Consider the following 23,908-nt stretch of genomic DNA (forward strand, 5'->3'; position numbering starts at 1 on the left):
AATGTCATTTGTTCCAAAAGTAAGACAGCAAGTGAGATGAGATTCCTTTTGAGAAACCTTTTTTGGCTTAATCAAGAGCTAGCTCACTCTTATCTCTTGCCTAAACTAATTTTAAAAATAGACTCTACTTTCCATACTATTCAGCTCAAATCTGTTTCAGCAATCGCTGAGAAGTTAAGGGGAAGAATTCCAATCAGACTATGACACAGATTTGTATACTTGAGACCCATTTTTTTTATCAGTCCTTATCACAAACCTACATCTATATATTGAATCTACATCGTAAGTGAAAATGAAACCCACTCAGCACCAGGACTCCACATGCATTAACAAGTGGAAGGAACAAAGAATACTAAAACTCCTCTGCCTGCGAAATCTGAGCCATTTGAAGTAGTAGCCACTAGCACACGTGCTGAATGAGAACTTGAAACGTGGCTTCTATAGTGACGTATGTTGCAACTAAAATACACACCAAGATTTTAAGAATAGTATGGAAAAACACAAACTACTTTATTGATGTTTTATATCGATTGTGTGTTGGAAAGATCATCTTTGGAACTATGTTGGGTTAAGAAAATGCATTATTAAAACGTATTTCAACTATTTCTCTTGACTGCATCAAAGTGATTATTAGGAAATTTTAATTACATGGTCAGCTCATACTTGTGGGTCACATCATGTTTCTAATGGAAAACTGTTCTAAACACTGAGCAATTAGGCATTTAGAAGCTATTATTCTAAATAATATTATTTTATTATTAATTTAATAATATCTAATCTAATATTTAATATTATCTAAATGTATTGTTCTACATGCCTATTAGGCATGTAGAAGCTTAACCCCTGCCCCTCCACTAGCTCCATCACACACAGAGGATGCTCTGGCCTACAACCTAGCTCACACTGAACAAGTGCATCTGTGGCATTCACCCATCTGTGTGTTTTATCCTTCTCCCCAAGATTATGAATATAGTATCATCTCTCAAAGGAATCTATAGTTTAGGTTTGCTTTCGTAAAAGCCTCTCTGTTTTCTCTTTTGACCTAGGCCTGGAAAATATTACTTCTTTAGCTTGAGCAAATCTCTTCAGTCAGAAACTTCAAAATCCACTTGCCGTGTGTGTGTATGTGTGTTTGTGTGTGTGTGTGTGTGTGTGTGTGTGTGTGTATGTGTGTGGAGAGACAGAGAGAAGAGAGAAACTACATTTCAGCAGAAGCCAATAATATGCTTAAAATAATGAAACAATGCTTTAACATTCTGGGAAGAAATGTTTTCCATGTATAATTTTATACTCAGCTATAATATCTAATAGTGTGGATGCAGACAAGAATATCTGCAGGCATCATAAGGCTTAAAGGATTTTCCTCTGAAGCAACAGTTCCTAAGAAGCTATTTGAGGTGAAACAAAGGGAAAAGAACACATTGGATGTAGGAGAGAGTAGGCAGGTTGAGTGGGGCAGTAAAGGAAGAGCCTGGGAAGCCAGTGCCAGGGACCTCAGTGTCTGAGGGACACTTTAGGGAGATGGAGGTATAGGTTTAGGGAATTCAGGGCAATGGAAGTGCAATATCCTGGGAACAGTGGCAACTAGAAACCTCAGGAACAACAGAAAGCAATTGTATGGGGAACATAAAGCAGTCAAGAGTGAGAGAAAGTCTATGGCCTTCAGGAAGAATAATAGAGTTTTTTCCTAGTAAAAATTCAGATAAGCGTAAAGTGGAAGATATCTGGATGACTGTGACAACCATAAGTTTTACTAATCCACAAGAGGCAAAGAAAGATAATTCAAAATTTTAGGACCAATGGAAGGTCCTAAAGGCAGTCATGAAGGCAGTCATGGTATGAATGGGCCAGCCATTTACAAAATCCATTTCTTCTTCTTCTTCTTTCTGCCTTTTAGGGGATCCAACTCCTAGCCTCCCTTCCAGCCCCCAAATTATCAATAGTATCAGAACTAACTGCCAGTCAGAAATATTAATGTGGAGTTTAACACGAGCACACATTTGTGTTTGAGCTTGCTACTATTGCATTACATATATTACATAGGAGATAGCCTTGGCCCAAATGTGAAACCAAAGTAATTATGGCATTATTATGAATAATTGAGGCTCAGAAAGAGCTCATCTGAACTCTGAGGGGCACAGGAATTGTGATACTGGATTATAGAGGAGGCAGTCTAATTACAGGCATAATACTTAGCTCTGCAGTGAAAAATATTTACATAGTTATAATAATATGAATATCGTTTATTGCTTTTCAGCCTTTAGACAAATTAAGAAGGACTTAATTATGATTATAACATAAAATATAAATGTTAACAACTTTGATATTGCACAAGTTCTATTATGGCTGAGAGAATACAGCAGGAAGACAGGATCAGAAGACATACCAGTAAGAGGGAGGCTGCCTAAGTGCTTTCTGTTAATGCTGTGTATCCCCTCAGCTCGAGCTGTAACCCCAATAAAGCCTCCCTGGGCCTTTGATTTTTAGGTCTGGCCTTGTTTCTATCATTTCTGGCCCTCAGACATCAATTTTGGGAACAGATGTTGGTGACCACAAAGGGACCGCTAAGACCAGACAGGAAATGCTGGACCTGAACCTCTACGGCCTTGCTAGTGGGGATGCCCAGGCCCCGAGGCCAGAACTAGGAAGCTCCAGGATGCAGGACGGTGCCCCGGCCAGAGGTCCAGGCCAGTCAAGATGAAGCACTTTTTCCTGTTTCTGTCCTTAGCATGCTAGACGCTGAACCTGAGTGGGAACTTTCTCTGTTTAAGTAGGGGCGCTGCCCTGTTTGGAGAAACCAGCATCACTACTCTGGCCATGCTGTGTCACCTTCAGCTTAAACTCTAGCCCCACTAAAGCCTTGCCTGTGCCTTTGGGGTAACAAAAAAAAAAAAAAAAAAAAAAAAAAAAAAAAAGAAAAGAAAAGAAAAGAAAAGAGAAAAAAAAAAGACTGTACTATTTAATTTTTAAGGATGATATACAGAAATTGAAATTAAATTGGGAGAAACAAGACATGGTAAATGGGAGTAAAAGAAGTATCTAATCCTCATAGCAATATGCCAATTTATAATTAATTGATTAATTAATTAATTAAGGGCTGTCTGGGTGGCTCAGTGAACCATCTCCCTTTAGCTCAGGTCATGATCTTGGGTTCCTGGGATCCAGCACCACATTGGGTTCCTCCCTCAGTGAGGAATCTGCTTCTCCCTCTGTCCCTCCCTCTGCTTGTGCTCTCTTTCTCTCTCTCTCAAATAAAGTCTTTACAATATTCTTAAAAACTGAAAAAAAAAAGATTGATAAAAAAGAATAAGGCAAGCAGTTATAGTACTAAAAAACAGTTCAATGTTATCAAAATATCTGTGGCATAAGAGGATGGTAGTTTCAACGGGACGTTTCTTTTCATAGTGATCCCTGCTATACCTTATTTTTTAATTATGAGCATGTACCCCTTATATTAAATTTCATAAAAGGAGGATGACACAATGAATGGTCTTGTTATAATGCCCAAGTCATACATTTACAACCGATGTCAGCACCAGTGAAAGCTCCTTACATTTATTACAGGACTAATACTGCCTTCCCTGCCTACCTCTCAAGGTTGAGAGATACAGCGGGTTCAAGACTTTATGGACTTCAGCATCTTTACAAGTGGGGATTATATAAATACGATTTTAGAGGACTTTCTATTGGAGTTCATAGGAGTTGCGCACCTAACGTGAATACTCCTCTGTGAAGTGAATATATAAAAAAAAAAATAAGTCATTTAGGACAACTTGTAATTGGTAACGTCCAGAGCTTTGACTTCAGGGATCTCAGGTCTGCAATGGCTGTTGATAATTATTTCATGAAACACTTTGCAAACACAAAGTGTTCCATCGTTGAAAGCATCAAGGCTTTCATCATCAAAGGTGATGTTTAGGGAAGCAAGACCATGTATCTCTGGCCGGACTTGACCAGCGTTTGCTTGGAGCTGGCTGGTTTCCAATGGCCTCTGCCCGGTGCAACTGTCCAATCATTTACGTAAAGCATAAACTATAACACATTGCTAATCTCTCCCAGGCCCAGCATAGCTCACGTCCCCAAATGGCCCTCATTTCTACCTATTCTCCATGTGACTGTCCACGTGGAATAAGGCACTTAAAAAATGAAGTCATGAATCAGGATTTGCAGAGTCTGAGGAGCAGCAGCAAGGAAGTGTCTTAGCCGCCTCATGCTGGGCTAACGTGAGGCGAGGACCACGTCTCCCAGGGGTTGCTTCAGATCACATCACTGTTTCTCATGAAGCAGCATTGTCCCAGTGCTGCTCCTCGCCTGCTTCCTTTCTACTTTCTGGACCATGCCATAAATCTGGAGACAGACTGCTGTTCAGCTTCCATTTAAGAAGAGTCCCTTCTCATCTGTATTTTATACCCTATGGCCCTCCAGTGTTCTGGGGACCAAAGTAATTTGTGATATATCTTGGCCCTTCACGCTACAGTCTTTTTGATTTAATAATACAGTAGGGGAAGCATAAAGCAAATGAAGGCGGCACTTAAATTCTGAGCTGAGAGCATCTGTTTTGGTTCTATTTCTCTCCCCCCGCCCTTTTTAATTTCTCCTCTAAATAGGCACCGTGCCTGCCCACACAGGATACATCTTTGCAAAGACTAAAAGAGACAACAGGAACCATAGGTGTTAATGGGGTGAAATTAAGGAAGTTCTTGATGTTAAGTTGAAAACTCCAAGATCAATGAGGAAGACTGAAATGGGGAGCCTCCAGAATAAGAAACCCTGAAACCCCACCCTGGAAAGAAGTCAATTTGTTGCTGTTATAAGAGGACTTAGAGGAAATCAGTTATAAGCAGAGCGGGCTGGTCTCCAGTTTATTAGGTACTAGTTTTATTGAATACATGGTTCTACCTTCTTTCTTTAAAGAATATCACATGACTCCAGAAATGATACACACCTCTGGGTGTCAATGTTCAGGTTAGATACTGCCACTTGGACTTATACATAAATTTTTCTTTCTTTTTTTTTTTTTTAATTTTTCAACACTAGCAAAAAGTCATCGTAATGGGATCTAGTGGTGTTACCGTTCATAGTGCTATCAAGAAGAATCCTCCAGTGATTCCTGGAACTAAATCACTAGAACACTGGGGAAGCAGAAAATATACTCATTTCATTTTTATAAATTATCTAAGCCCACTTTACTGAAATTCATTTATGTTTCCCCTAGATAGGCCACATCTACACATTTATAAGAATTAGGTCATTGATTTTCTTTATGATTCAGTTATCCAATGGAATGACAAACTGTTGCAGCTTTCAGATTTGTTTCATAAAACAATTATATCTAATTTAATGCCCTTTGAATTTGCTACTAGCCCAAGCAGTGGGAAAAGCAAAATATAAGTATAATATAAGCAAAATATAACTATAAATGTAATCATCTGTAACGAAGGAGACAAAATATTTATGCTGACAAAAATATATTAATATAGTTGGAATTTAATAAATTGGTGACAGACTAAGAATGATTGTTGGGTGTATTATTATATTAACTTTGACTTTATAAGGCTTATAGTCGTGGAATAAATAAAGACCCTTCAATTAAGAAGAAAACTCCTTGGAGAAGAAAGAAGTGGTAGTGGCTACTATTAATATTTACTTCTTGCATTTTCAGGTTGATTAAAGACTCCTTATGGGATACTCGACATCTGTCTATGCCTCTATTAAGTTCTTGACTGTGGGAATCGGGTACAGCAGTAAGGGGAAAGCGCTGTAGACGAGGCTACATTTTAATGTAGAGAGGAATCGAGGAATCGAGGGTCTGGCTACAAAGTCTGTATGACTATGTACTGTCTTCTGGGAGGTTCGAAGCTCCTTCAGGAAGCCATGTTAAGACGTTATGTTCAAATATAAAATAGCAACAAAATAAGCACTATAGACAGAAGGACTTAAAAAAAAAAATCCCAAAAGAGGTTACAGTGTAAGAAATGACAGAAATTTGGACTTAAGTGTAAACTTGATAAATCAGCAAGATTTGTGGAGGGCGAAAAGGTGAACTGTGTAACAGAATAAAAACAGCAAAACTTTGGGATTGAGCATGGAGTGATATGTTGGGAAGGAACTCTTTGGGGAAAAAAGTAAACCAAAAACAAGGCCGTGGTGTGTAGGGTTTGCCAATTTCTGTGGTGTAAATGCTCCGTCCAGGGCGCCCTCCAGCTCTTGCAGAGCACAGGGGAGCCTACCATCAGCGGCTGGGAGGAGCACCGGCCCCCTGAGCCCTGCAGGACCATTGTACGGGGCAGAAATGCTTTGAGTCTGTGTCAGGGGACACTGGCAGGTGCCATCCGCTGTTCAGTTACACCAAGGTGACCCTGGGACACGTCGGAGCCATGAGGAAGACTTGGCACTTGGCTCCTGTAGCATCAGCGACGGATCTGGCTGAGAGGGAGGTGGCCAGGGAGCTGGGTGCTGGGAAGAGCCACCCAGGAGGAGGGTGTAGGATGGATGTGGCATTCCTCACATGGAGCTCCTGTAACCAACCTGAGGGGGTCCAGGTAAAAAGAACAAATAACGATAAGGGGACCGAGAGTGGGGACCGAGAGTGGGAACAGAGGTGAACGAAAGTTTGAAAAGGAAAAGGTAGCGCGCACAGGGCACAAGAGGCCAAAGTTGCAGGAGCTCCAGTGTTGCCCCGAGTGCAGGGCGCACTGGGGAGGTCAAGGCAGAGGGCATGTATTTGGGACACCCCCTGCCAGTGTCCTTAGGTGGGACCAGCTGGTTGAGGAGATTCAATGACAAAACAAGGCAAATGGAAGGGAGGCCTGATTTTGAGTACACACTGTTGGGCTGGCTGAGAGACAGGGGCACCCACCATGGCGGACATCTCAAATTGGGTCAAAATGGCTGATCTTCCCGCCAAAGCAGCCATGACCACCACATCAACTCCAGTAAATCAAAGCCTAGATTGGAAACCGAAACTTTCCATCCAGGACTTTCCAGCCAGGGACCACCCCCCATCGTCTATACTATCCCTACCCCCAGCCAATCACCTAGGGACATGGTGTTCCCTTGCCTAATTTGGCAAGGGACCCACCCAGATCCAGACCCGGAACCAGTAAGGCTTAAAACCCCCCACACTCCCCAACCCCGGTGCGACTTCCCTGACCCGGGCCACCTCTCCGAGTCATGGAACCTCACCCGGGAGCGCTCCCCATTAAAAGCACTCTCGAACCTACTGCCTGGCTCTGCTGTTTTTTTTATTTCTCCGCTGTTCATTTTGGAAAAAAACTAACACACACCATTCTTTTGACAAAACGGAGAATAATCAGTAGTGATAAGGAAGGGGGAGGGAGAGAGAGACAGAGAGAGGACAGGTTCAGAAACGAGCAGAGGAAATAAGAACTTCTGGAGGAAGCACCAGGAAACGTGGGCAGTAGGATTCCCTCCAGGGTGGGGGAGCCGTTGGACACGCTCCGCCTGAGCCCCACCACCTCCGAGCTAGAACGCCCTGACCCCGTCACACCTCTTAACTTCAGATTCCTCGGCTACAGAATGAGCCTGTGATGAGACACCTGCTTGCACAGGTAGGACACGAAGCAGGTGAAGCGACTGGTCCGGCCCAGCTGCCGGCAGCACCTGCAGAGGTCGCAGGTGGCACTAGCGACAGGTCATCGCGCCCGAATGTAGCACCAGAGAGATCTTAGGACACCACAACGTTGAACAGAAAACACTTTTTTTTTTTTTTTTTTTTTTCTAAAAGGAAAGTGTCCATTAAGTAGCATAGACTGAACGAGAAGCGCACAGGGGACAACACGCTGCTCCGTGAGGTCCTGTGGCCGAGGCTGTGACCTTGTGCGGCTGTGTGACTAGAAGCCAGACGCGGGTGTGAGTCTTAACGCAGCACGTGCTGCCTATCTCTGGGACCTGCTCAAAATACAAACTTTGATTCTTTATCTGTTAAATGAGTGTTTATGGTTATTATTTTCGTGATTGTGAAGAGCATCGCTGTGATCCGAGTAAAGCCCTCGGCACGCTTTCTGCCCTCTTATTAAGGACTTAATAGATGTTGGCCACACTTTTAGTTTTGAAAACCTAAGTCGAGCTTCTCTCCAGAAAATCAGAACTTAAGCATTGCAGTCAGCTCTTCCCTAAAGTTACCGGATCAGTAAAATAAAGTTATGGAAGAAGGTAAAAGTCACAGGGCGTCGGGAAAGTAATCCTAACCTTGCCCCGAATCATGCCGCTGAGCACTTGGATAGGGCACAGCCTTTCACGACCACCTTATCTCAAAGTCCTAAGAAATCCCAAAGAGTCCTTAAAAGGGATAATTTAATTAACGATGGTGTTTGTCATTTTTAATGAGAAGATTAAAAAAAATAAAAAAGGAGCCGTCGCATCAAGAAGGATATAAATGCGAACAGTAAAGCCTGGAAGCTGTGACAGCAAGTGATAACATTAGGCGGAAAGGGAATAGAGTCTGAAAAGCAGAATGAAGAAACATTTGGATATTTAAGGACACATCTATGCCTGTTACTGGCTTTCCAGGACCCCCATGGCCTCTTGGGGTACAGGTGACATGACTTCTAGGAACAGAAGGCGCTGGCCTGGCGGGACCCAGCAGGCCGTGAGTTCTCTTCCTTGAGCGGAAGCTGTTAGAGCATCAGCCCCAAGGCCATGTCCACAGTTGGGTCCAGGCCACCGCACCCCCGGCTGTGGTACGTACCCCTGCAAAACGGAGCCGGGAAGTCCCAGGAAGCCCCGTTGCCCGGGCTGACGATGCAGGTCAGGATCGCATGGCCTTCCAAGATGTAGCCAGACAGGCAGCTGTACCGGATCTTGTCTCCTATGTTGAATCTCGTTCCGTGGAGAACTCCCTTCAGGATCTCCCCGGGGTTTCCACACGTGTGGCTAGGTAAAACTATGGAAAGAAAAAAAAAAAAAAAACAGAAAATTTAAAGATTTTTCTATTGAGATCGAGTTTTAGCACAAAACATGCACCGCGCGCGAATCTATCAGATTAGCAAATTGAGCATAAACATATTTTCATTTTGCCCCCCCCAAAAATAAACAGAGACAATGTGTTCATGTTTTAGAATATCTACCGTTCAACCATTTTTAAGGATCCTTCTAGAGTATAAATAGCTACAGTTTGAGAAGAGGGAGAAAATACAGTTGAGAAAATATAGTTCTGCCCGGATTCTGTGTTCTCGACGATGTCTAGGATATTTTTCTAAGGATGCTACTCTAGAGTCTCAGGGAGTTCGCAGCCAGGTAACACGGGAGGAAAAGGTGGACTCAGAAGTTAGGCCCGGATGGATAGTCATGCCAGGGGGACCCAGGCCTGACTCCAGGACCCGCGCTACCAAACACGCGTTGCTAGTCAATGTTTCATCAATGTTTCTTGGGCAAACAACTGAATTAAAGAATAAATTGAGGATTTCGTTCGTTCATCTGTTGGACTTAAGAAAGAAACGCACGACTATTCTATTCCGACGTGGCCATTGGGCTTCATGCGGTCATGGGGTCTGCTTCCCAGTGAAGTTTTACCCGTTAGTTTTGACAAAGCAAGTCAGTAAGAAAGCTTTGATTCTGGTCTTTCTTGACCTGCTCACTTTTTATGTCGAGAGCGTTCTCTGCCTAATTCGACCGCCTGGAAACCTCCTCAACAGGATGCCAGTCCATACTCACAACATGATTTTGATCTTCACCGATTTACCGTTAGGTTACGTGGATCAAGGGGATGATTGCTCGTCGCTGTCGACATTTCTCTGCTTTAAAGTTAGCATAAGATCAGTAAGAGCTCTCATGACGTAGTAAAATAAACCAAGGAAATTGCCACTTAAAAAAGGAAAAAATTCCCCCCCCCCAAAAAAGCATTTCCAATAAACAAATAATTTTATGTCTGTATCCTTTTAAAAAAAAAATATCAAGGCCCTGGGGGGGGGGTGGATTTGGATATATACAAAAAGTTAGTGCAAACTCTTGTTTTCTTTGTTTGTAAACTGAGAAAGAAAACTTTCCCAGTGAATAGGGAGAGACTATCTGTGATGTCTAAAATGATTTTTACTACAAAATTACTTATATAGGTATGGACTAAGCTATGTGGAAACACTTAGAAAACAAACACCACAACTTAGGTAGGTAATATTGACATGTTTATGAAATTACTGTGTACATAGTCAAAGTATGCTCAGTTCTAGATTAAAAAAAAAAAATTAGTTTGTGAATCCAGTCTGCAAAAATCTGACAACACGATAGAAAATAATTCTCTATAATCTACAATCTTCTCTTTCATTGAAAAGAAAGTCTGTATTTAACTTCACAAGCACTAAGGCAATAAATCTATTTAAAATCATGTTTAAAAACATGATTTGGCATTTAACCATCTCTGGCTTTTCTAAGGCGGAATGTTTCAGTTCCGTCCTGGAGAGACACTCGCACTGACCACCCAGGACACCTGCCAGCCAAGAGGCTCTGGGGGCCTGAGAGCCAGAGACAGGGAGGGCAGGGCTGGATTTCTATCACCAATGGGAAAAGAGAGCTTGGGGTGGGGAGACATGTACATAGGAATGCTTTTGGTGTTTTCCTTCCTGGTCCCAGAATATTTAGAATATGCAAATCCCTTCTTGCCTTTTTAAAAAATTTTTTTGGGGGGGTGGATCTTTATTATTTGCATTAAGTGGCACAAAGACGTCTTATTAGATGGCATATAAATTCACTTCAGAATGTGTCCAGTTATATTGCTTCCCCAGAGGTAAGAGTTATCAATGTAAATCGATCGAAAATTGTAAACCCTGCTACAGAGAACCATAACACGTGACTGGAAAAACCGCATAAGCCGTTCTGAAAGTTGAATGCGGCTGGTTCAACGTTTCTATCCACTTGTCTATTGAAAAGAGCAAGAAATCATTCTTTTTAAAGATTTTATTTATTTTTTCATGATAGACATAGAGAGAGAGAGACAGAGACCCAGGCAGAGGGAGAAGCAGGCTCCATGCAGGGACCCTGATGTGGGACTCGATCCCGGGACTCCAGGATCAGGTCCTGGGACAAAGGCAGGCGCTGAACCGCTGAGCCACCCAGGGATCCCAAGAAATCATTTTTAACGATTGGCATTAGGACAGATAACATACATGACTTTTGCACTGAAAGACCAGAGCAACAAAAATACACCATGAAGGATCTCATGCGATGTTGCTGCTTGCTGCGTGCGCAAACGTCATCCTGTGTATCTACCTACTACCTGTTTACTATAGGGAAAGAAAAGGGAAGGGGAAGATGTGTAAAACCTAGCTGTGCGTTTGTATCTTTGGGGTAAATCCCCAACAGTGCAATTGCTGGGTCGTAGGGCAGGTCTATTTTTAACTGTTTGAGGAACCTCCACACAGTTTTCCAGAATGCAATGAAACGCCGGGACACCTGCACCCCGATGTTTCTAGCAGCAATGGCCACGATAGCCAAACTGTGGAAGGAGCCTCGGTGTCCAACGAAAGATGAATGGATAAAGAAGATGTGGTTTATGTATACAATGGAATATTACTCAGCTATTAGAAATGACAAATACCCACCATTTGCTTCAACGTGGATGGAACTGGAGGGTATTATGCTGAGTGAAGTAAGTCAGTCGGAGAAGGACAAACATTATATGTTCTCATTCATTTGGGGAATATAAATAATAGTGAAAGGGAAAATAAGGGAAGGGAGAAGAAATGTGTGGGAAATATCAGAAAGGGAGACAGAACGTAAAGACTGCTAACTCTGGGAAACGAACTAGGGGTGGTAGAAGGGGAGGAGGGCGGGGGGTGGGAGTGAATGGGTGACGGGCACTGGGTATTATTCTGTATGTTAGTAAATTGAACACCAATAAAAAAAATAATAAATTAAAAAAAAAAAAAAAAAAAAACCTAGCTGTGCAGTCATTGCTAGGGAGTGTGGAATTGCATGAGCTTTGAAATGAATAAGGGGGGAAAAATCTTTCCTAAAAAAAAAGATCTCCCAAAAGTAGGCCTCTGGGGGAAAAAAAAAAAATCCATGCCTTAAAATTTTTAAGAGTTGAATGCAGTATTTGGAAACAACTGATGGGATTCAGAAAGAAAAATAATTTTGGCCATTCTAGGTCACCAGGCTAGGGAAGCTATCTGTAATGTAATAGAATGTAGATGTGGAAAGTGATGCCCCTCCCCCCCCCCCCCCCAGGAAACAGCCGGAAAGGGAGGGCGCGCCGGGCCTACAGTGCACATCGCCTCTCGAACAGTGAAGATGATGTAAAGGATCTTTGCGACGTGCAGTTGCAGGCTCCCAGGGAGGGCTGGTGTCACACACGCCCGTCAAAGCCCTGGGCAGAGACAGGAACCTGTTTCTGGGCTACCCCAGACTCCTTTTCTTCTGTCAACTGTTCCCTGACATCTTAGACTGATATAAACATCTTTTTTTGTTCTTCTCTACAGAGTTCGTCTTCATTTTAACATCTTGACAATCGCATTCAAGTTCAGAAAATGTTCACTCAACACTTAAGGTTGCAAGGCTTTGTTTTCAACCGACAACAAAACGGAATGGAAAGAGAAGTGGATTGAAGACTCATCTTTTGCTCTTATTAGCTCTGTTAACCTACTAAAAATGTGTTCTCTTCAGTATTTATTTCACAGGGGACAACGTGAGGATTGAAGGAGACAATGCGAGGCTCAAAATACCCGCTCGTGTGACTCTCATTGGGCTGCGCTGCAACCACCTGCTCGGAGTTCAGACCTTGGATTGCCCTTCCATCCATGTCTACATGGTTCTAGAATAACATCTAGCTCTCGGCAGGAACTCAACCAATTAGTAAATATGAATATTAATATAAAGTATCTCATGTATTCTTCTAGATATAAGATTCATAGCATTTGTAGCTTGATGGGAACGGACAAAAGCTAATGAGTTTTCAAGAACTGACTGAATTAAGTGACATTTCAGAAACAACAACAAATTGTTACTTTAAAACACTTTTTGCCACATTTAACTAAAAACGTAAATGGGACTCTGAGAGTTAAAACGAATTAACATTTTTTAAGGCAAAATATCTTACCACATGGGAAAAAGTGATTAAAATCACCACTTGGTAGGACAAAGTTATAAATTTATAATTAACATTTTTTAAAGCAAAATAACTTTACACATAGGAGAAAGTGATTAAAAACTGACTTAAAATTTCAAGTCACTGGTTGGTAGGACAAAGTTATAAATTTATGATTTGGGGAATGGGGATTTTTATTGTCAATCAACGTGATTTTAGAAAAAAACAATACTAAAATAATAATGTGAACATTGTCAACAAATAGAAATAACTGAGGATGAATGAAAATATTCTCTTCCAGTTGCAAATGACAAAATGGTAAAAATGTGCACATTATAAAAGCATTATCCAAATCATTTAAACGGTATCAAAATACCCTAAATTCTGAAAGATGGATGAAAATAATTATAGGTCTACGCAAAGATTTAAGACAAAGACATGTAAAACTTGCCAACACACAAAAATCCAGGGGCTGGGAAAAACTAATTTAAAATAAACACAACCCGAATGGCATTTCTGCCAATTTCATTTTAACTAATTTTTTACCCAGTTTCCCTGAAAATAGTGAATGTCCCTTTGTGTCTCCCATGGTAATGAGTACACATTAAGTATTTAGTAAATACTTATTGAATTGACTTGAACTCTAATTTTAATTCCCTTAAATCCTTTCTTGAAGTAATTTGCACTCTTTCCCATGGATGCTTCAAGAAAGAAATTCTTATTTGGGTAATGGGAATTCAGCACCCATTGCATACATTTGGTAATGGGAAAGGCTTTCTTGAAAGGAGCTCTGGGCACAGTTCCTCCTTCTCAGGGCAGGTCTCATTCCACCAGACCGCGTGAAGCCAAGTCTGTGCACCCAGGGCTTGAAACACAGGCTGCCATTCTCACTACACTCATGGAAACTCCCTCCGTAATGCATTTGATTTGGCAAGTGCGTGTGGTCGCAGCTCAGGGCCTTCATTCGGCTCTCACATCAACCTTTACCCCGACTGTTTAAGTGATGAAATGGATGTCATATCCTATCCGTTTCCAGGAGAGGAGCAAAAGCACAATGCTGAAATAAAACACAGCATTCATATTCATTATGAATGGGACAAAAGGCTAGTGCACAGAAGTTTCAAATTCATCAGAGGAGAGGTAGCATTTTTCACAGCTCGTGCACAATCAATGAAATGTCACTGGGCGCGATCGTTTGGAAACGGGGTCCCAGAGGGTGTATGTCAGACGATTTGTTTACAGTTTGTCTTTCTGGGAGTCTCTCTGCAGCTCAAGGAAATAAAACTTCCAATACCCACATGACATACAACACTTCAAGTGTGAACTAAGGAGATGAGACGTGTGTGTCCACGGACCGTTTGCCCTGTGCCCCCTCCCGCAACCTCGGGGAAGGATTAGAAAAATAGGGTCATCTAATTTCCAGGAACACTTTAAAAGTTAGATTTTCAAGTCTTGACATCGGGCGTCTATTCTTGGTATGACTCTCTAAATCATGGACGGTTGCCGAAACAAGAGGATGGAGAGAGAGCAGGGACGTGAGAAAGACCAGGAGGATGGCTCAGTAGGCAGCAAGAACGTAACGCCTTCTTTTCCAGAGTCACTTTCTTCATGGTGGAGAAACACTGAGGGGAAATGCTGCATGAACACTAGGACTTTGACAAGTGACAGTAGCTATAGGAGTGAATGAAGAGACGACGTGAGTTTTATGTGTATCTCAAGGTGAAAAGTGGTAAGATTTGGCCAAATTAGAAAGGAAAATTCATCTCTAAGGGAAGCAGTTGTAGCAAGTGACCATAGATCAATACAAGGACAGTGCAGACATCTCAGTTTGTGTCTTGAAAGGGGGGATGACAAGTAAAACCTACAGATGGTGTGTGTGAAATCTAAAGGAAATAATGCAGTTTGAAGAGTTAGCAGGAAGTCTGAAACAGAATGAGAGATCAATATACATTCATGATTCTTATTTTCCCAGTTCTAAAGCATCATGGGAGTTTGAGGAAAATAGTAGAAATTTACAAGTATACAGCGCTTCTAATATATACCAGCGTCAGAAACAATAGAACTAGAAAACGTCTTTGGGAACCAATATTGTCATTACAATGGGAAGCCAAGGAAAAAGACATCCTCGTTCTATTGTTAGTCATGTTAATTCTACTTTATTATTCCTGCTTTATTATAATAGTAATACAGCACAAACCATGAGCTAGACACTGCTTTAAATGCTTTGTGTATATTAACAGTATGTAAGAAGTACTATTATTATCCTATTTTTATAGAGGAAGATACTGTGGCACAGAGAAGTTAATTTCTCCATAGCCACCCAACTGGCAAGTACTAATGGTAGGATCCAGAATCTCTACTCTTCGGCCCTACAATAAACTTTCTTATGAACATGTCAACATCAAAAGAAATAGTATAGATGAAATGTCTTCAAATCTATACTGATCTCTCAGAGAGCTTTGCTTGATATAATAATGTGAGTGATTAGATATCTATTAGATTAGATCCTTTCATGGTCTTCGTTTTTCCTTTCTCTTTTTTGAGTCGGGCTCAATATCCACCATGGAGCTCAACACGGGGCTCAAACTCAGGACAGCAAGATCCAGACCAGAGCTGAAATCGAGAGTCAGACACTCAACCGAGTCATCCAGGTGCCCCTCATGGTCTATTTTTAAGTCAAAGGCAGATGTTGTCTAAATGGTACTAATCTGGAGCTAATCTGGGCTTTTGCCATCCCAAACAACACAGGTATTAATCCAGGTACAAGTTACTGCAAATCTGACAAAAATATTTCAATGAAAAATGAAGAGTTACCTATTGAGGAGGAAGCAGCAACTTTAGGAAGAATTTATAGATGGTGACCATCTGTAGACAATACACAAATATGACCATGATAGCCAATGATGCAATATAATAAATTTCATTCTGAACATTTATGATCTTTATTTTAAGATCTGTGGAGTGTGTCCATGGAACAAGGAAAGAAGTACCAGAGAAGTTGCTAAGTTTCTCCTGATTGGAGGAGTTGCAGTGGACGCAGCTGAAAGAAAAGAGGTCAGGATCACAGGGTCAAAGCTTCTGGAATGACCAAAATTAAGGAGTTGGGCAATCCTTCAACTCAATAGAAAAATGACCAAAAGTTAAGAGTCAGACCAAACAGAGAGCCCAGGAGTCAAGCTGAGAAACAGTCATGGACACATGGATGCCTGGTAATATCAAAGGTTGAAAATGCATCATCATAAGTGATGGACGTACAGAAAGAGCAATAAGAAACAGCACAAGATGTACTTTTCAGTTGTCATGGAATTGTCAAAAAGGAAATCTACATTAAATTTATCAGGTAAATTTACAGACATGGTCACTAACTTGTAAATCATCATTGTGACCGTTTTTCTTTCTTCTTCCCAAAGTGAGGCTTATGTTCAACAAACGGATGTTCAGTTGATTACAAGTGTCTCAATATTTATGTAAAGATAAGGTGAAAGTAGCTCTAAAACCTGCAAAGGGAATTTAAACAAATATGATCACAAGTCCTCTTCCATGTTCCCTTAATGAGAGCAAGGTAACTAGCAACAACTCAAAAACTGCTCAGAATGACCTTTGCCCTATGCCAAATACCACTCTGCCAGCTAATGCATGATATTCATGTAATGAGGATAACACATCCATTCCAGAGGTTAATAACACACTAAATACCATGAGGGGTGGTTAACAAATTCAATTAAGTTGATTTTAGGAAACGGCTCCAAACTCGTTCTCAGTCACGGCTCATTTAGTAATTCAAATAAAGGAGGTTTAAAAACTCACTAGAAGACTTCCTCTTTTGACTAAGCTGGGGTATCCAGGGTTGGGTTTACCCCATTGCCTTAATCAAGTTAAAGAAAAACATAGTCAAAATTTATAGGGAAAAAAATGGCTCTCCAAGCACTGGACATGACACAGTGCTGGAACATGATCCCTGAGGGGGACTTGCCTGCCCAAGGCACAGGCACGGACAGCCAGGCTGACCTGGCAGTCTCCCTGAGTGAAGACACAGAGGCCAAGGAAGCCAATAGTCACAGATGGAGGGAGGACCCCAGAGACCAGCAGAGGACCCTGCTGCATACCAGGTGAGCACTGACCCACCTATGTATGGACAATTACTCAAGGCTAGTGAAGGAATGACCAACAGATCACAGGCAACGGTGCCCAGAGTTCTTACAGAATGGAGCACACTGCCTGTTCCCAGCAGCCAGAGCAGAACTCTTCATCACTCACTGGGCAGAGAACAGAGTACTGAGAAGCCTGGAGCCTCAGGTGTGGGGGAGAAGATCACTCCAGAGGAAGTGCTGCGTAGGTCACTCTTTAGAAATCTTACAAGCACAAGTTCAGGGTAGGGTGAGGCTGGTGAGGTGCCAACACTCCCTATCTGGGTCACGCAACCGCAGGTCCACAACCTCTACAGACCTTAGGGGAGTGACCATCTATTTAAATAGTCGCCCCAGACTCTAGACTTCCCTCACCCTGCATCCAGCCTTCAAAAGCAAGCTCTGTAAGAACCAGACAGTTCCAAGAAATTTAACTACATCCAAAAAGAAAGCTCAAGCCTATTTTGGGGAATACAGAAATATCCCACACCCAGCAAAGTAAGTGTCACCAGGTCTGGCGTTCAATCAAGAAATACTAAGCTTGGGGATCCCTGGGTGGCTCAGCGGTTTGGCGCCTGCCTTTGGCCCAGGGCGTGATCCTGGAGTCCCGGGATCAAGTCCTGCATCGGGCTCCCTGCATGGAGCCTGCTTCTCCCTCTGCCTGTGTCTCTTCCTCTCTCTATGTCTATCATAAATAAATAAATAAATAAATAAATAAATAAATAAATAAAGCTATCTTAAAAAAAAAAAAAAAAAGAAATACTAAGCTTACAAACAACCAGGAAAATACGATCCATAATGAGGAAAAGATATTTTTAAATTAGCCAGAAGTGACACAGGTGGTTCAATTAGCAGGTGACATTAAAACAGGTATCATACTTGTATCCCATGTGTTCAAACAAGTAAAGACTGGACACGTTAACTAAACACAGGAAAGAAAAGCAGGTAGAGACAGTGAGATTGAAGAATAAAATCAATGTCTCGCTGACTTCAAGAAACACACCTGAGATTTAAAGACACAAGTAAATAAAAGGGAAATGACGGGAAGCAGAACCAAAAGAGCAGTAGCATTCATCAAAAGCACTGTCAGGTTGCTAAGCTAATATCATACGCAACAGTTTTAATGCAAAGACTATTACCAGGAATGAAGAGGCTTATTTCATGATGAACGAAAGGGGAACGTAGCAATCCTAAACATGTATGCACTTAATAACAAAGCTCCAAAGCCCATGAAATAAATACAGATAGAACTGCAAGAAGCACAATGAGCAAAACCAAATTACGGCTGGAGATTTCCACACAAGTCTCGTGATTGAAAGAGCGAGCGTACAGAAAATCAGTCGGGACATGGCAGGCTTGCACAGCCCTTGCAATCACCTTCCAATTAATTAATGCTTCAAGAAGAAGTCACAAGGGATATTTGGAAATATTCGAACGGGCTGGAAAGGTAAAACAGCAAACTGCAGTTGTGAGATGCATCAAAAACCATGCTGAGATGGAAATTTATAGCATTCAGCATGTATAACCTAAAAGAAGAAAGATGTCAAACAAATCTCTCAGGCCTCCATCAGGAATAAGTGGAGAAGAGAAAGCCAAAGGAATAAACATCGATGACGAAAATGGACATTATTCCTCAATAATGCTGTTAAAAGATCATGCCCATGTGTTTCATGTCACCTCCCCCAAGAAGGCCTCACTGCGTCTCAATTCCTGATTAGTGATGAGGTTGCAAGTGGGAAGAGGTGATAAATCCTGCTCCAGAGGTGGCTCGTGGTCTGGGAGGTCGTGCACGGATACACACGTGACTACAGCACAGGGTCCTCGGAATCCATGCAGAACCTTGTACAAAGTCCCATGAGAGGAAGACAAAGCTGTGAAGGCCTGAACAAAGGAAGAGACTCTATGTCCATCTCGAACAGACTTCTAGAAAGGCCAATCATGAAGCATGGAAGCAGGAGACTCTTTAGAGGCTATCGTTAATCCTCATAACTTTCCAAAAGAGGCATTATTCCAGCTGTGTGTGCAGAGGAGGTGAGACCAGAGGGGTTGGGGAATTTGGCTGAGGGATCACAGGTGAACCCACACCTCGGTGAACCCTAGGATACAACCATGTCACAATGGTGTTGATATAATTGGAAAGCTTTTAAGTAGAAAAAATAATGTTAGAAATAATTCGGGGATGGGACACCTGGGGGAGCTCAGCGGTGAAGCGTCTGCCTTCGGCTCAGGGCGTGACCCCGGGGTCCGGAGATCGAGTCCCATGTTGGGCTCCCTGCATGGAGCCTGCTTCTCCCTCTGCCGGTGTCTCTGCCTCTTGGTGTATCTCTCATGAATAAATAAATACAATCTTAAAAAAAATAATTTGGGGATAGTTTAATACAAAGAACAAAAAAACAAAGAAAAACAAAGCTGAAAAACCATGACTGTGTTCTCGTTGTCTCTATCTCACTCTCTGTCTCGCTCTGCGATATCCTATTTTTCTTTCCCGTCTTGACAGCAACAAACACAATGAGAGGGAGGATGACTCATCCGTCATAAAGTTGAAGATTCTGCACAGCAGCAAGCATCTCTAACGTATGTAGGTTCTGATGTCTCTCTCAAAACTTCCCCCAAACGGGAACATGTGAACACCGAGGGGGAATCTGGGAAAGCGTCTTTGAAAATTGAGGTGAGATTTAAAGATTAAGCAGAGTGCAGTTCGCATTGCCTTAGCAGGACGCCGTCTGAAGGGCACCGACGGAGACCCCCACCCGGCTCTCCGACATCCCGAGTCTGTGGTCCTTGACCAGAGGAGACACGGCTTGCTGGGACCGCAGGGCCACCTCTCGGGGGCCAGTGGCCCGTCCGGAGCAGGGAAGGGAGGGCCGGGGACCAGGCAGCGTGGCTTCGCTGTGGTTCTATGCTGAGGAGCTGAGTCCTGGAGCAGGCCTTGACCCAGGCCTCCTCTTTCTCCAGGGTCGTGAGCAAAGCTGCAGGCTGCTTCCCGGGAGCAACTGCAGACTCGGAGCACTGGGTGCCGACGCTTACCTGGCAGGGCTTGCAGGACACACCTGGCCGGGCGGGCAGCAAGCAGTCGTCAGCGCAGTCATGTCAAAGGCCTCAGCCCATCCCCGGCAGCCCAGGGCCCACCATTGGCCCAGCGTCGCCTCCCATTAAGGGGAGCTAGATGCGGGCTGCTCCCTGGATGGGGCCTCCTGAGACCAGGCACCTCTTGGACCTGCGATCCATTCCTGGATCCATTCCTCGGCCAGAAGCTCCCAGCCGCTGACCCCCACGCCCCGGGGATTAAAGAAAATTAAAATTTGGGGCTTTTTTTTTTTTTTTTTAATTTCACCATGGGATCTGAGACCAGCCACATTCAACATCGAGAGTTAAGGGTTTTTTACTTCCTGTGTTTTACGTGAACTACCTCCAGGCTTATAGGAAAAGCTGCGACGGGAATCGTGCAGGGCATGGTCTGCAGGTGACAAGAGGCGGTGGGGGAGAAGGGAGCGTGCCCCGCGCCGGGTGCCCTTCACGGCCACCAGGCTGCGCGTGCACGGTCTGTAGCCCTGACTTGCTTGGAATAGAGATGGAGACCCCCGTCATCCGTCATCCGTCATCGTTTCCAAGTTTCCTCAAGGAAGAGTAGCCGACGGAACGACTGTCAGCCGTACGGGGTGTGAGCCCATGAAGCGTTTCAGGCCGCTCCACTTTCCCAGGTGCTGCTGCCTTGGTGCTGATCACGGGAAGCGACAGCCAGGGCGGGAAGCCAAGGGGCTGGGAGCAGCCTGCCGAGCTCCCGAGGCCTGAGTCACAACGTGGAGCAGAGGGGGAGGGAAGCCAGCGGGCCTGCGGGTGGCAGGTGCACAAGGGCGCCGGCCCAGAGCCCGCGGCCACCTGTTCAGAGGAGCCTCCAGGCTGCACACGGACGGAGGGGCAGGGACGGAGGGGCAGGGACGGAGGGGCAGACGGCAAGCTGCCGGAAGACTATAGCAGGGAGGATGCTAGCGAGAGAAGCCGGCCCTCAAAGCAGTAACCGCAAGATCCACAGACTAACATAAGTCACGAGAACACAAGTGACCTATAAAACACAGAGACGGGATCACGTACATGCAGGTGAGGTCCAGACGTGCTAAGAGTCAGCTTCCTTCATCAGCCTTTCTCCCTTCCAGGCTCTGGGCATTGCCTTATCGCCTTTTTAATTTCTTAAATTAGGACCCTCCTGCCTGTACTCACGTACACGCGAACACACACATTCCGTGTGAATTGCATTAAAAATAGACATTGGAGTCCTTCGAATCAAGCGTATGAAATTCCCGTTTGAGAAAAACAGATACTTTAAAGCAACGGTTCCATAATTTTATTTAGATAGGAAGTTTGGGTTTCATGAGGATTAAACTACAAAATCACTTCTAACGTTAAGACATTTGTGTAGAGAATAATAAAAGGGGCTTAACAATGTATAAAGCCATGTGGCATTATATGTTATTTCTAATTAATGAATTCTTGGCTGCCACTCAGTCCAACCCGATTTAATTTTTCTTTTATGTGCTGGCCATTACCTTCTAAAAATAGTCTTAAATTAAAGTTATGGACATAAGCAGTTTCAGCTTACCAGGCGTTAGTATATTACTAATTTATGATTTCATATTCATTTGAACCTAAAAGCTCTTTTCATGATTGAATTCATATTAATAGCTCAAGCTTTATTAAAAAGAGCATCTTTGGGGAAAGGTAAAACATGTTTCTCTGTCACATACTATAGATAGCTTAGTACTTATAAATATATAGTAGACTTCAAGTTTTTCTCATTTCTGAACATCTTTTGTTTTAAATAATTCCATCATAACAAGGAGCCACCATATGGATAAAATTAATATATAATGCAAAAGTTACTTCTAGCTTGTTTTAAAATCGTTTTGTCATATACATATATAAGCGTGACTATTTACATTTAATTCTTGGGCTGAGGAGTGAACCAGCAGTAGTTAACCGGTGTGTGCAGGTACACGGGTGCCAGGTCCCCGACTCCCTGCAGGACCCTGCAGGGCAGGTAATAGAGATGAGCAGGTGGGGGAGACCCCGGGGATGGAGGCTGCTCTCTGATGCAGACCCCACAGCCCTCTCTCGTCCCACAAAGCTCGCTGACGGGTAGGACTCAGCGCTGTGGGGTTGTCCCCTGGAGGCAACGGCCAGTGAACGATGGCCTTCCTCCTGGAAACAGCAGCGTCGTGGAGATGGGCTCCAGCTCCCTGCTGACCTCAGCCTGCCCAGTGTGCAGCTGCGCCCGCTGCCTGCTGACTGGGGGCCTTGCCTCCCGCCTCCGCCCTTGCTGGCCCCTAAACTCCCACCGCAGCAGGGAGGCCCAGGCCCACACCCACCTTCCAGCTACTCCGCTGTCATCGCCAGTGTATGTGCCGCCAGCTGAAGAACGGCTCCCCAGACCCCAGTGGCCTGAAGCGACCAGCAGTCTCCCAACTGGAGTTCGTGCCTTCATAGGCTCCCGTTTGACTTTGATCTTGTAGACGCCGCTCACTGTCAAAGCCACTTAGATGAGCACCTTGCCCCACCCCTTTTCTCCACCTCCGTGACCCTAACCTGAAATTCATAGCACCTCATTTCTCTAGTCCACGGTGACTTGCTATTTTGATATGAAATGCCCCTATCCGTATGCCCTTTACCAGCCATTCTCAGCACAGCAAGAAGGGGGTTTTTGATGACAGAAGTCAGATGTGTGCTGCTCCCCTACTGAATACACTCCAGGGTCCTCTAGAACAATGAAAGAAACCTCATACCCCTTACCAGGGACTGCGATGCCCAGAGCATCTAGCCCTCACGACTTCTCCAACCACAGCCCCTAACAGACTCTGTGCATCAGCCATAGGCCTTTCTTTATGGTCCTAGAAGATGCAAAAGCCCCTTCCCTCCTCTGGGCGTCTGAAAGCTCCCACCCCTAGACCTTTGCGTGGTGTTTCCTGCTGTTCATGTCTCCGGTCAGCTGACAGCATTTTTTCAGAGGTCTCTCCCATTGTTTACTTAAAATAATTCCATTCTTGCCTCCTACTATTTTGATCACTTACTAGGCTAGTTTCTCTCAAGCTCTACTGCTATTTTGAATTAACAGAAAGAGACCAGCAGGCTTCGCTCTCCGATTCGCCTTCCTATCCACAGCACCTGCAACAGCTCTCTATAGTGGAGCCTCCATAAACCATGTATTGACTAAATGACTTAATTAATGAAAGAATAAATGCACAAATTGGCCTGAAAGGGGAGACATTCTGATTTCCTAAGACATGGAATTCAGAGTCTTTTTCAGAAATGCTTATTCTTAACTTTTTAGGGAAGGTCCTTCATCTCAAATAGAACTTCTAATACTCCAAGCATAAATACAAAGCTACCTTCACATACCTCTTGAATTGATCCATGTTCACATCAATGATTAGGACTTGCCAGTTTGGAAAAAGAAAGGCAGGCCACAGATCAATCCATGTGAGTAATGCGGCCTTAGGCTAAGAGTATGTGGAACCTGCAAACTCACCCCCATAAGATGTTAGAAGTCCTCTCTCTTCCTTTGTTTTGAAGCGCACTGAGGGGGGCACTTGACGGGATGAGCACTGAGTGTTATTCTGTATGTTGGCAAATTGAACACCAATAAAAAATAAATTTATTATTAAAAAAAAAAAAAGAAGTGCACCTCCCTGAGTGATGACAGCAGTAGTAGCAAAGGAGAACCAGGGAAAGAAGGGAAGAAACAAGGAGA

At 43.4% G+C, this 23,908-nt stretch overlaps 1 protein-coding gene across 1 annotated transcript in view; it reads right to left on the minus strand.

Moving 5' to 3' along the window:
• CSMD1 (CUB and Sushi multiple domains 1) overlaps positions 1–23,908 on the minus strand; it is a 1,871,580-nt gene that overhangs the window by 956,442 nt on the left and 891,230 nt on the right. The window contains 1 exon segment of the mRNA XM_072775779.1: positions 8,711–8,905. Within this exon segment, the coding sequence (XP_072631880.1) occupies positions 8,711–8,905 (195 nt within the window).

The sequence above is a fragment of the Canis lupus genome, chromosome 15 (assembly GCF_048164855.1).
Source record: "Canis lupus baileyi chromosome 15, mCanLup2.hap1, whole genome shotgun sequence".
Lineage (NCBI taxonomy): Eukaryota > Metazoa > Chordata > Mammalia > Carnivora > Canidae > Canis > Canis lupus.